The 12,896-nt window shown below is 37.1% G+C and overlaps 1 protein-coding gene across 1 annotated transcript in view; it reads left to right on the top strand.

Moving 5' to 3' along the window:
• Positions 1-4,622: 4,622 nt before the first annotated feature.
• LOC103374562 (TNF receptor-associated factor 2) overlaps positions 4,623-12,896 on the top strand; it is a 12,981-nt gene continuing 4,707 nt past the window's right edge. Inside the window, exons 1-7 of the mRNA XM_008304667.1 lie at positions 4,623-4,673; positions 7,355-7,564; positions 8,745-8,823; positions 9,107-9,205; positions 10,778-10,939; positions 11,074-11,148; positions 12,406-12,480. Of these exons, the coding sequence (XP_008302889.1) occupies positions 7,377-7,564; positions 8,745-8,823; positions 9,107-9,205; positions 10,778-10,939; positions 11,074-11,148; positions 12,406-12,480 (678 nt within the window). The 5' untranslated portion in view covers positions 4,623-4,673; positions 7,355-7,376. The remainder of the gene's footprint in view (positions 4,674-7,354; positions 7,565-8,744; positions 8,824-9,106; positions 9,206-10,777; positions 10,940-11,073; positions 11,149-12,405; positions 12,481-12,896) is intronic.

Genomic DNA, 12,896 nt, shown 5'->3' with positions numbered 1-12,896 from the left:
GCTGAACATGATTTTCCATGTTTTTGTTCTGTTTTTTTTCTAGATTCAAAGAAACCTCCGGAAGCTCCTTGAGGAGACTTAAAAGAAGCCTTGTTGTGTCTGGACAGAAGCTTTACTGTTGATTAGAAATGTTGTTTGTGCTCTGCAGATTAGCAGAAATCAGATTAGTCGCCAAAGTATCGACAGCTCATACAGACAGCTTTCTTATTACTGTGTGAACTTAAATTGTGCAATATTAGCTTCCTTCACCTTTCCACTCAGGACTGTTTTATCTTTTTTTTTTCTTAAACAAAAAGCTGTGCTGTTAGACTGCCTGTGGTAGCCCATATGTAGTATTTGTCTAAGAGCTTTTAAATTGCTCCCGCAGAGGTTTTTTATTAAGGTGTCAGGTCCAAAGGTCCTATTTCAGTGTTTCCAAACATTTCTTAAAAGGTCAATTAATTTTATTCAGATGTATTTGTTAGCACTAAAATTAATTATATTTATGTTGTGTATAAATCACTCATCTGAAGGTGGAAACATTTGCAAACGCTGTCAAGCTGCTTCAGCGCACATAAGTAGAGTTGTTGCAAATAAGAGCAAATCAGAGGTGTTCAAAATGTTTTTGTATTGTAAATGTGGACTTTCTACTAAAAGCATTAACAACACTTGTTAAATCTATAGTCAGTAAAATGATTAAAGAGCTAACTTAATTTTTTTTCTGATTGTGTAACAGAAGATCAGTTAATAATTTCAGGAGCAGTAGAAGCTTTCAACGCTGTGGTTTACATTTCAATCCCAGACTGTGCCTTTAACTCTTGTAGTGACTGTATGACTGTCCTGAATAAACAGCTCCTGCAACGTGTCTGCTGAACTTTGCTTCGGCAGCTTTCTTATTTATGGTTAGACAGCAGGTTACATAAGACGCTGTCAGCTGACGCACCTGCAGACCACAGACAAATGCATGCAAACACCTCTGATGTAACCCAATCGCACAATTTTAAGCAGTGGTGGAAGAACAATTCAGTTTGCTACAAGTAAAAGTCCATCCATTATCTATACACCGCTTTGTCCTCACTGGGGTCGTAGGGGGCTGGAACCTATCCCAACTGACTTAGGGTGAAGACAGGGGACACCCTGGACAGGTCACCAGTCTATCACAGGGCTACACTTAGAGACAGACAACCAAGTACACTCACATTCACATTCACATGGACTATGGGAGGAAGCTGGAGAGAACACGCTGCACAGGGAGAACAAGCGAACTCCATGCAGAAAGATCCTGGGCGTCCTAACCAGAATGCTGTGAGGCAAGGGTGCTAACCACTGAGCCACCGTGCAACCCATGATTTCATATAATTAGAAAAAAAATGCAAGTCAAGTATAATGAGCAAAGTTGATCATTGTACATTGTTATACTGTATGTATTAGTTGCTGATGTATTTAACATTAAACCGCGGCTTCACTCCACACTTAATTAGTAACCGGTCAAGTATTATACTTAAGTATTATTACTTATTTGAGGTACTTAACATGAGTGTCGTCATGTGATTTTCTACTTCTATTGTACTACATTCCAGATGGCGATATTATACCTTTTTTTACTCTATAGTATTTCATACGAAAAGCAAAGTCCCTTTGCAGAATTTGTACCTAATTCCAGTGAAGGTTCTACTAGTGCCATAGCATAAAAGCTATTTATCAAATATAAATGTCACACTTGAACAAAGTTTACGATGCAGAACTTTGACTTGTGACAGTATTATTTAGTGGTGTAGGCGTACAATATTTCCTTCTAAAATGTTGAAGAGTAAAAGTGCAAAGTGACATGAAAAGAAAAAGATTCAAGAAAAGTACCTCAAATTTGTACTTTAGTTCAGTACTTAAGTAAATGTACTTGACACAAAAGAGGCAATAACAAGCTGTTCCAAGAAAGGGCTTTTCTTTCTGCACTGAGTACATTTACTACAGTAAGTACATTTTCCTGACTTTCCTCAAGATTCTCTGTGTCGGAATGGTACTTTTAACAGAGTGTTTTTACTGGTTGGAATACTCAAGTACAAATTTAAGGTGTTTAATGTGAGTCTTCTCATGTTGTAAAAAGCACACACTACCTTAAATTTATACTTAAGTACAGTAAACAGTCAAAATGCTCTGTTACAAGCTAAAGCTATACATTTTGATATGTGCTTTAATAGGACTGTTACGTTTTACAGTTTGGTGTTAGCACTTGTATTTGAATATTAAACATAAGTACAAAGTTGAGATGCTTTACTTTTTGTAAAAGGTACTATGGAGTAAAAAAAACACAAAATTTCCCTGTCAAATATAATGAGGTCACATTTGTAAGTAAGTAAAAGTACTAATGCCACACTGTAAAAACACGCTGTCACAAGTGTAGTGGACTGATGTGCAGAGCATTCCAGCATAACACAGAGAATCCAGAGGGCCTTTCTCAGAGCTGTAAATTTGAGAGGACAGGAGCTTAAACCTTTCACCCAGGTGGAACATCTGCATATTGGATATTTACTACTAAATGACAACTCAGTCCTCTTGGAAACAACAGGGCGTCTCCTACCTCCATCAGAACCTGATAAGAGTCATAAAGTGTCAGTATTGAGAAAAACCACACCTCTGAAGAGAGCTGCATCTTTCACTTTGACCTTTTGACTTTTCTCTCCCTCTAACAGCCAGAACTTTCTACACTGGAATGAATTGAACAGTCAAATCCCAAAATTAAGAAAATCCAGCATCACAGAAGATCCCAAATCTGGACTCAGTCTGTGATGCCAGGTCATCAGGACCAGAAATAAGAAGAACACAACACATCTATAGTGTTTGTGGAGACGCACGCATGAGACACAAACATCCTCCTTCTCTCTGTCACAGCCATGAAAGACACAGAGAGACTCTTTACTCAAGCATATACAATTCTAAAGTCCTTTTCTCTTATTATTGAATGTACATGCTTGTGTTCTTGATTATATTATAAGTTTACTTTCATGTAAAAAGTGCAGTAGAGTAAAAAGTACAGAGGTACTTACATTAAAAAACATTGAAGAGAAGTACGTCAAATTAACAATTTAATACTAAATTAACTTGAGTACTTAAGTAAAAGTATTAATCCAACACTTAAAGTGCTCTGTCACAACTAAAGACTACACATGAAATCTTTACTTTCATAGGACTTTTACTTACAATTAAGTATTTTATTGTTTGGTTGTAGCATTTTTATTTAAGCACTGAACTTAAGTTCAAATTTGAGGTCCTTAATGTGAGTTTATGTTGTAAAAATGACAAAAATACAAAGTAACAGGAAAAAAGGACTCAAGTGAGCTACTTAAAATTTGTGCTTTAGTACAGAACTTGAGTAAAATACTCAAGTGATACTACCATATTGTAAAAATACTCTGTTATGAGCAAACGCTTAATATTATAGTTTTTACTTTTGTAGAACTTTAACTTGCAATAGACTATTTTAACAGTTTTCTTCAAGTACTGAACATACTTGAGTATTTCAGTTTCTTTCTAGTAGTGGAGTAAAAAGTACAGCAGAACAAAGTGACATTAAAAAAATACTCAAGAGAAGTACCTCAAATCACAATTTAGTAAAATACTTCAGTAACTTAAGTAACTTAAGTAAAAGTACTAATACCACACTGTTAAAATACTCTATCATAAGTAAAAGATGCATGTACAATTTGGAATTTTGTTAGACTTTTAGTTGTAGAGAAGTATTTTTATGGTTTGGTATTAGGACTTTTAGTCAAGCACTGAATTTATCTGAGAAATTTTTTATGTATTTATTTATTTTACTTGTAAAAAAACAGTGAAGTGAAAAGTACAGAGGTACAAAGTGACTTGAAAAAAATACTTAAGAGGTCCCTCAAATTAACAATGTAGCACAGTACATCAGTAACCTAAGTAATTAAGTAAAAGTAGTAATACCACACTGTGAAAATACTTTCTCAGAAGTAAAAGCTACACATGAAATTTTACATTTTACAAAACTTTTATTTGCAAACAAGTATTTTTGGTTCAGAATTAGTACTTTTATTCAAGTATTGAACTTAAGTACAAATAAAATAGAAATATTTGTTACTCTTATATGACTTTTACTTGTAGCAAAGCACCTTTAAGATATATGAGATTTGTTTTTTATGTCAGTTTGTAAATCAGTAATTTCTACAAATACAAAAGACTAAGGTACCTCATAGTTCATATATTTTTAAAACTTCACAGTAGTTGAATCTTTGTACTCAGTTCTGCTCCACCACTGTGCCCACATCAGGACTGTTTAACGAGCAGGATGCAGCTCAGGAACGAGACACATGCAGACCTGAGGAGCAGATCAGTGTGTGATGTGCATGTGTGGATGAGCTCTGGATGTTTACTCTCCTCCTCCGGATCGGACCCGCCCCCTCCGGCCGACGGACCAATGGCTGCGCGGCCTCCGCGGCCCGTCTGCCTGTCAACCCGCGCTCAGCCCACCGCATGACGTAACACCCAGTCTGAAAGTGCAATGGCGATATTGGACAATAACAGCCGTCGCGTTTGGGGACCACATCTGTATTATGTGGCTAACGTTAAAGAAGACACCTCCAGCCGGCTGCAGAACCACGTTTAATCTCGGCACGGAGCGCGACCAGGAGCGGTGATCTGACGGCCGCTGCCCGCGATGACAGTTTAGTGTGGTGAGTGCAAACTCCGGCGGCTGCAACAGCATTTGCACAAGGCTTTTCCACTAAATGGTCTCTTGCAGGCTTCACATTTGAAAGGGGCGTGGCGGCGCTGGGTACCACTTCTCCACTGAAGGATGCTGATAGCTTAGCAACAAGGAAGGAGAAGGAGGCAGAGCGGAGACAATGGATGTGCGCTTTGTCGGCGCCGTTACCGGGCAGGCTGCGAGCGCACGGAGAGAGAGGCCACCGTCTCCGGTTGGAGCTGCGAGGAGCCGTGAAGGCAGAATGTAAACAAAGGGTGTGGGCCTTTCAGCTGGCCTCAGGTTCTGCCAGACGAGCAGCACTGCTGGAGGAGGATTTTACACTCATCATGTACTCATGTCTGAAGACTGATCAGTTCTGCATCTCCAGGGGCCCCAGACAAATCCAGGGGCCCCACATATCATATTAACCCACTACACTGCTGACCTGCTGCCTGGATTTACATTCTGTGTTCATATGTTCTCAGTAGAACAGCAAGGATTAATCAGTTAGTTATCAGTGATCATGTGAATCACCAACTAGTTTTACAATCGATTCATCTGTCTGAGTTCTTACTTACTTCAGCAACTACAACCAATGACCATGACGGCAGAAAGAGGTTCATCGAATCATTGTTTTGGTGTTTGGTGTCGAAAATAGTGCAAAATGCCCTTTTTGTTGTTTAAAAACCCAACATGATGGAATCTTGTTTCTTATTATCAGAGCAACAGTGAAAAACTGAGCTAGTAGGACGGCATCTAATGATTACTTACATTGTTAACTCATCTGTCAGTTATTTTCTCAATCAATCGATTAGTTGTTTGGTCTGTAGAATGTTAGAAAATGGTCAAGTCTGCATCATCAGGAGCCCCAAAGAAATCCAGGGGCCCCATATATCATATTAACCCACTACACTGTTGACCTGCTGCCTGGATTTACATTCTGTGCTCACATGTTGTCAGTAGAGCAGCAAGGATTAATCAGTTAGTTATCAGTGATTATATGAATCACCAACTAGTTTTAAAATCGGTTAATCTGAGTAATTTTTTCTTACTTCAGCAACTACAGAAAGAGGTTCATTGTTATAGTGTTTGTTGGTCATTACAGTTTAAAATAGTGCAAATTGCCCTTTATGGTGTTTAAAAACTCAACCTGATGGAATCTTGTGTCTCATTATCAGATCAACAGTGAAAAACTGAGATGTTAGGACGGCATCTACTGATTACTTACATTGTTAACTCATCTGTCTATTATTTTCTCAATCAATCGATTGGTTGTTTAGTCTATAGAATGTCAGAAAATGGTGTCAGCTGATCAAGTTTACATTACCAGGAGCCCTAAACATACCCAGGGCCCCCAGATATTAACCCACTACACTGCTGACTAGTGTGTAAACAGCTGCCTTTATTTACCTTCTGTGTCTTCAGTAGAGCTGCAACGATTAATCGATTAGTTGTCAACTATTAAATTATTGACAAACTATTTTGATAATTGATTAATTGGTCATTTTTTTAAGGAACAAAAGTCAAAATCTGTAATTCCAGCTTCTTAAATGTAAGTTGTTTTTTTTGCTTTCTTTCCTACCCTGTTGGGCTACAACAACAACTGTGGCTGTAAAAAGAGGTTCGTCAATAATCACTTGGTTTGCACCGTCTGAAATAGTGAAACATGCATTTTGCATTGTTCTAAAGCCCAATGTGACGGCATCTAATTCACTGTTATCAGATCAACGGTGAAAAACAAGGAGAGTTGGGCTGCAACAAATGATTATTTTCATCCTCAAATAATGATTATTTGATTATTTTCTTGATATATAGAAAATAGTTACAAAATATGGATGATTTTTTCCCCAAAAGCTCAAGATGAAAAATGTGTTGTTTTGTCCACAAACAAGAAAATATTTACAGTTGAGAAGCTGGAATCAGAACATTTTGACTTTTTAAAAATTTTTTATTTATTTTTTAACTTAAACCAATTAATTGTTTATTAAACTAGTTGACAATTAGTGTAGTAATTGACAACTAAATGATTAATTGACTGATCATTGCACCTATACTTCTTTATCACAGTAAACTGATTAACTTTGGGTTGTGCACAAAACAAGACATTTATTTTCACCATTTTTTGACATTTTAAAGACCTCAAAAGTAATCAATGAATCCAGAAAATTATGGACGAATTAATTGACAATAAAAATAATCATTCGTTGCAGCCCCAATCTCTACGTTTTTTTTTTGTTGTTGTTGTTGTTGATCTGATAATAAGTACTTAGATGCCATCACTTTGGGCTTTGAAACAATACAAAAGACATTTTTCACTATTCAGTTAACCATTCAGTCACCCTGTTCCTGCAGTCATGGTTTTCTACCTGTTTCCACCTGATTCAACGTCTCTGACTCATTTAATAACTTGTCATGTGAACATTCGAGCCCCAAGAGAAATGGCTTCATTTTAATTAGATGATTCAGTTTAGAAGCACAAACTGCTATTTTGGTATTTTTCCTTATTATGTCCATTAAATAATAAACTGCTGTTATTTCGACTCCACATCGTTGCTTGGTTTCTGGGTAAACATGGAAATAATGAAGCCATGGTGTGCACATGGGGTCACATTTCTGGCCCGTAGCAGGTTAATAAAGGTCACATCTCCTGACTGTTCACTTGTTCCTCAGGTGTGACGTGTGAACAGACACCATGGCCACACAGGAACCGTCCCCTCCTTCGTCCATGGAGAGCAATAAACCCGGCTTCCCTAAGAAGATCCTGGGTAACAAGCTGGAGGACAAACACCTGTGCAACTGCTGCCACAACATACTCAGACGGCCGTTTCAAGCCCAGTGTGGACATCGCTTCTGTTCCTACTGCTTCAACAGGACTGTGAGGTGAGGAACCCGGCGGCCGGGAGCTGGAATGTACATTCTGGGATGAAGAAGCACTTTGAACTTTTAACTGAGTAAAATAAGCAACACTACAGTGTGGAAATGAAGCAAAAGTGTGTGCATTTAAGCAGCATGTATCAATCACTTGAATATGCAGCTCTGTCAACCGTATGGAGCTTCAGAGCAACTTTAAGGTCATTGTTTTGCCGTTTGGTCCATAAAGTTACAGTTTAGATTTACTCTCATTCAAACAAGGCAGCAGAAAAACCCTCTAAACACTACCTGCTCATCAATTTATCATTTCACCTTTATTTGATCTCAAATATGGAGGCCTCATTTACAATGTGAAGAAGGCGGACATCCAGTGTTGTACCAAATAAAAGAAATCTGCAAAAACCAAAAATGATTTATTTTTTTTTCAATATGGTTGTCACATATTTCATTTGGAACCAACAAACAAATAGGCCACATAATTTTTTGTGTTACTTTTTTTGATTTAAAATCTGGGGGGAAAAAAAGTTTTACTATTTTTGGTTTCCAAATAAGAAATGGCAAACCAAGATTACAAACATCGACTGTGCTTGATAGTTTTCTTTTTAATTTTCTAAATTTGACACCTGAAACAAGTTTTCAGATTTTGGTTTTAAATGAAACTGAAAAATAAAATTTAATTTAATTTAATTTCTTTTAATTCAGTTTAATTTTTGTGTATATGTAGTTCATATTGAAATTTTTTAATTATAAATGAAATACATATTATAATATTACTATGCGGTAAATTACACCGCTGAATTATTTTTACTGATACATAAAAGTGTGTGTATGCATTTTAATATTGTAGTTGGTCTAACACAGTGTATCCTATTTTGTGAGCCTATTATTAACTATAGCATGACTTCATTGAAAGTTGGGTCTTTTAAACTACTTTGAATGGCTTAATATAAAATGTCTATAATGTATTTCTTTACTAAATTTTATTCAGTGTTTTATTTAAATTTAAGTCTTTCATAAAAAAATACTAATTAAAATATTCATTAAAAAAAATCTGTTTTCTGAATTCTGCTGTAAAGTAGTAGAAAATGTAAATACTGCAGTAAAATAGGAATACGCTTTTGTTTCCACCACTGTCTATCTACTGTTTGCATGTTTTAATTTAACAGTACATGTTGTTGTGTTTTTGCAGTAATGGACCCCAGAAATGCAACGCCTGCATTAAAGAGGATATTTTTGAGGATCCTACGTCGATTTTGAAACAAGGATGTGTGAGTACGAAAGTATTTTTGTCCTGTAAATACAAGTTTAATAACTGAATTATGATCATGTCTGATTAAAATAGCCAGGCGTGCACCATTTCCTGTCTCCAAAATGCAACTTTTTCCCATCTGTGATAGTAAACAGAATATGTTTGCACACATGAACTCTCAGGTTGACTTACAGTTCGTCACGTGACGTGTTGAATGTGCAGCTGAATGATCTGTACAACGGAACAACTGGAGAGACACAATGCGACGGTAATATTCCTTTTGTTGTCTCGTGTTTTTTCAGGCTTTTCCAGACAATGCGGTTCGAAGGGAAGTTGAAAACCTGTCAGCTGTTTGCATCAATGAAAGTTGCACTTGGAAAGGCAGCATCAAAGACTACGAGGTGAGGTGACCTTTCACATCCTGCAGTGATTTGTTTTGCTTCACGTTTTTGTGTTCTACTTCCTGTTTTAGCGATCAAGTGTGCACAAAATGTGTCATTATTCTGCATTTTGCTTGTTTGGCTCCACTTACTGTGCAGTCAAGTTTAGATTCCTCAAAGCTGCTACTTTTTCATGGAAACCCAGAGAAGTGTTTTGGCTTATTGTCCTGATGAAAAACTGAGAATGGTAGACAGATTGTAGTAGGACCCAATAATACAAATATATACCTGTCAATGTGCAGCATATGGGCTCTTTTACATGTTTGCGATAGAGGGTTGGGGATGCTCCACTGATGAACGACAAAGAAGCAGCACAGCTTAGTGGTCATAGTCAAATTTACTTATAAGATAAGATAAGATAAGATAAGATAAGATAAGATAAGATAAGATAAGATAAGATAAGATAAGATAAGATAAGCCTTTATTTATCTCACAGTGGAGAAATTCACATTGTTGAGAGCAGCATTCAACAGAAGTACACATACACGAGACAGGAAAAAAATAAAAAATAAAAAATTTTAAAAAATTTGTAAAAAATGTACATATAAATATAAGTATAAGAAATAGTGCAAAGCACATTTAAAAACAAAAAACAAAAAACAAAAAGAGCTGAAACAAAGTGCAGTTAAAGTAGGAGGCCAAAACACAATAACTAGAAGACAAATCTGAACGAAACTTAATAAAATCATAAGAATAAAAGAGACAACACAGTAAAAGATGAGTGTCTACCACTGATTGATCACATCATTGGAGTCTACCCCAGCTGATTTAGGGTGAAGCCAGGGGCTGCACTTAGAAACAGACAACCAAGCACACTCACATTCACACCTACGGACAATTTAGAATCACCAATTAACCTCAACATGTTTTTGAACCTTGTGGGAGGAAGCCAGAGAACCCGGAGAGAACCCACGCTGCATGAGGAGAACATGCAAACTCCATGCAGAAAGATCCCGGGTGTAAGCCAATGTACAATGAGGCTGAAATGACAAATACCTTAAAAGAATGTTAAGCTCATCAAACAGTTATTGAAAATTAAAAATGTTGCATAGATTTCAAAAATATAAGAACAATACACCAACAATCAGTAAAAACCCCTAAACAAACATTATCTCTCATGATATGTTTAATCTCCTTGTTATCATTTCAAACTGTCCATGCATGAGGCGCATACATTCTCAACACACCCTCTGGTGCTTATAAATACCAGTTTATTTGTGGAAAATATGTGTATGCGCAGTTTTTATTTATGCAGTTGGCCCCCGGGCTCTGCGGGGCCCAGACCATCTGCTGCAGGACTCCTCGTTCTTCTGGTGGCTGAAGAGAGTTCTCCGTGACTCCGTGCGGCTGTTTGGACTTGTTGTCCCGTTGCAGAGTGAATTTGGGACGTCTCCCTGATGGATAAGAATCCAAGCGTCTAAAGTGCTTAAAGCTTTTTACACAGTCCCGTCCTGTAGGCAGCTCAGCCTCCCAGCACGCCACGGAGGCTACCGTTGCGCCACAGCAGCTCAACCTAAACTCCTCTCTCCACAGCTGAACCACGAGGGCAAGTGCGAGTTCATGATCATCCCCTGCCCTTCCTGCAAAGAACGAATCCGCTTCAATGAACAGGAGCGCCATAATGAGCGGGAATGCCCGGAGAGGACGCTCAACTGCAAGTACTGCAAGGAGCCATTTCACTTCAAAAATATCAAGGTTAGAAATTATTTATTTAGACCGAAGATGCTCAGCTGCTCTGGGCCCGTGCAGCAGATCACAGCAGCTGTTTGTGTGCCATTAAAAGAAACAGTGTCGCCTTTTTTTTTTTTTTTTTTTTTTTTTTTTCCCAGGCACATGATGAGATCTGTCCCAAGTACCCGATGATCTGTGAAGGCTGTGCCAAGAAGAAAATACCCAGAGAAAAGGTAAACCTGTAAACAACACGCTGACAAGGTGGAAGCTTTGTGGTGCAAAACAGATCATAGGAGCTCCAGCATGTTGGGCCTCTCACAGTAGATGAGAAACATACAGCTGGAAATCTTTAAAAGACTATGAGGGTCGGTTAACCCTCAGATATCAAAGCAGTTTGTTGACATTTTTTGCTCCTGTCCCTCTTTTTCTTCATTGTGGGCTCCTTTTTTTTGCGCTGCAATATAAAGCCATGCACCTGTATGGAAACAATAGAACCATTGGTAGAAGTAGAGAGAACTGAAAAAAAAATGTGCAGCTTGACAAAGATATAATGCTCTAAATCATACAAAAAGAAAAATTACATGTTAATTTTTTGAATTGCTTATTTAAAAAAAAAGAAAAACTGAATCAACATTTTTCCAAGAGCTTGCCAGTTTAAAAAAAAAAAAGAAGTATTTATTTAACCTTTATTTTACCTGCTAAGTTAGCTGAGAACTGGCTCTCATTTTCAATAAAAGTGTTCCAGTGTTATCAATACTGGAAAAAAACAAATATTGACTCTACATAGCTATCGATATTTTACAACTCAGATGTCTCTGCTCTGTGTAAATAACCTGCAGTTCAGCCAAAGACTTATTGAATTTTTGTCTTGTGACTCTTAGGTCACAGCTGAATCACTTTGGTTGCACCAAGCTGTGTAGAATTTCTTGTTTTTTATAGAATCCAGTGCCAGCGGTTCATTTTTGGCACGTTTTTAAATTAGACGCGTAGAATGAAATGACTGAGGGAATATGACATTTTCAAGCCTATACCTTGATAAGTATCCTGACAGAACGTCACGTCAAAGTCGATTAGCTCAAAGAACATCACAAACTTGAAAGTCCAACAATTTTTTTTTCGTCTTTACAGTTTGGGTTTTTTTTTTTTATATTAAAAGTGACAAGACAAAACAACACTTTCTTAAAAGGTAACATTGAAACTAATTTTGTATGAGGGTTAAATATATGCAAAACATAAAAAAGCAAAGGTTTCTACATTATATATACTGACTGAATATGTATATATGTGGTAAACAAACACGTACAGTATGTTATTTCCAGTTGCTATCTTTGTTTCAATTTGGAAAGAGACTCATTTTTTAATGAGCAACAGATGTCTGAAAAGCAGTACATGTCAAGAAACATGACAATACACGAGGAACAAGCTGTGGCTAAGTTTGTACATTGATTCATGGATTTTTATTGTTTTTTTTGTTTTGTTTTTCTTCCTAGTATGTGGACCATATTAAATTCTGCAGCAAATTCAGAACACCGTGTCGATTTCACGTCGTGGGATGTGACATGTCTGTGAGTAGCTGATTGTCTTTATCAGTAATGTTTATATACTGTATTAGTTTATATCAACCTAGATTTATTGTTCTAGTTGGATATTAACTGCACCACAGTACGGATATTTAACACCGCTTATGTCCATGTGACCCATGTGGTAGTGATTTGATGGACTGACAGACATTTGATGTTGCTCACATCAGACTAAAGCACCTTGTAATCAGATTACTACATATTTTATTCAGGAGAATCCAGTCCAGGAGAAGGAGGGCTCGTTACCTGTGGATGTAATAACCGTTTACATTAATCTATTTGTGGCTCGAATTTTTACTATTCAGTTACATTTGCCAAACATATATTAAATTGAGACAATGGGAGAAAGGTGTCAGGTCGGTCAGTCTGGGTCATATCAGATTGCAGCTTTGCTTCATTGT

This window comes from Stegastes partitus, unplaced genomic scaffold, assembly GCF_000690725.1.
Source record: "Stegastes partitus isolate 25-593 unplaced genomic scaffold, Stegastes_partitus-1.0.2 Scaffold2284, whole genome shotgun sequence".
In the NCBI taxonomy this organism is placed as follows: domain Eukaryota; kingdom Metazoa; phylum Chordata; class Actinopteri; family Pomacentridae; genus Stegastes; species Stegastes partitus.
Note: the sequence above shows the minus strand (reverse complement) of the source record. Positions and strands in the feature narration are given on the sequence as shown.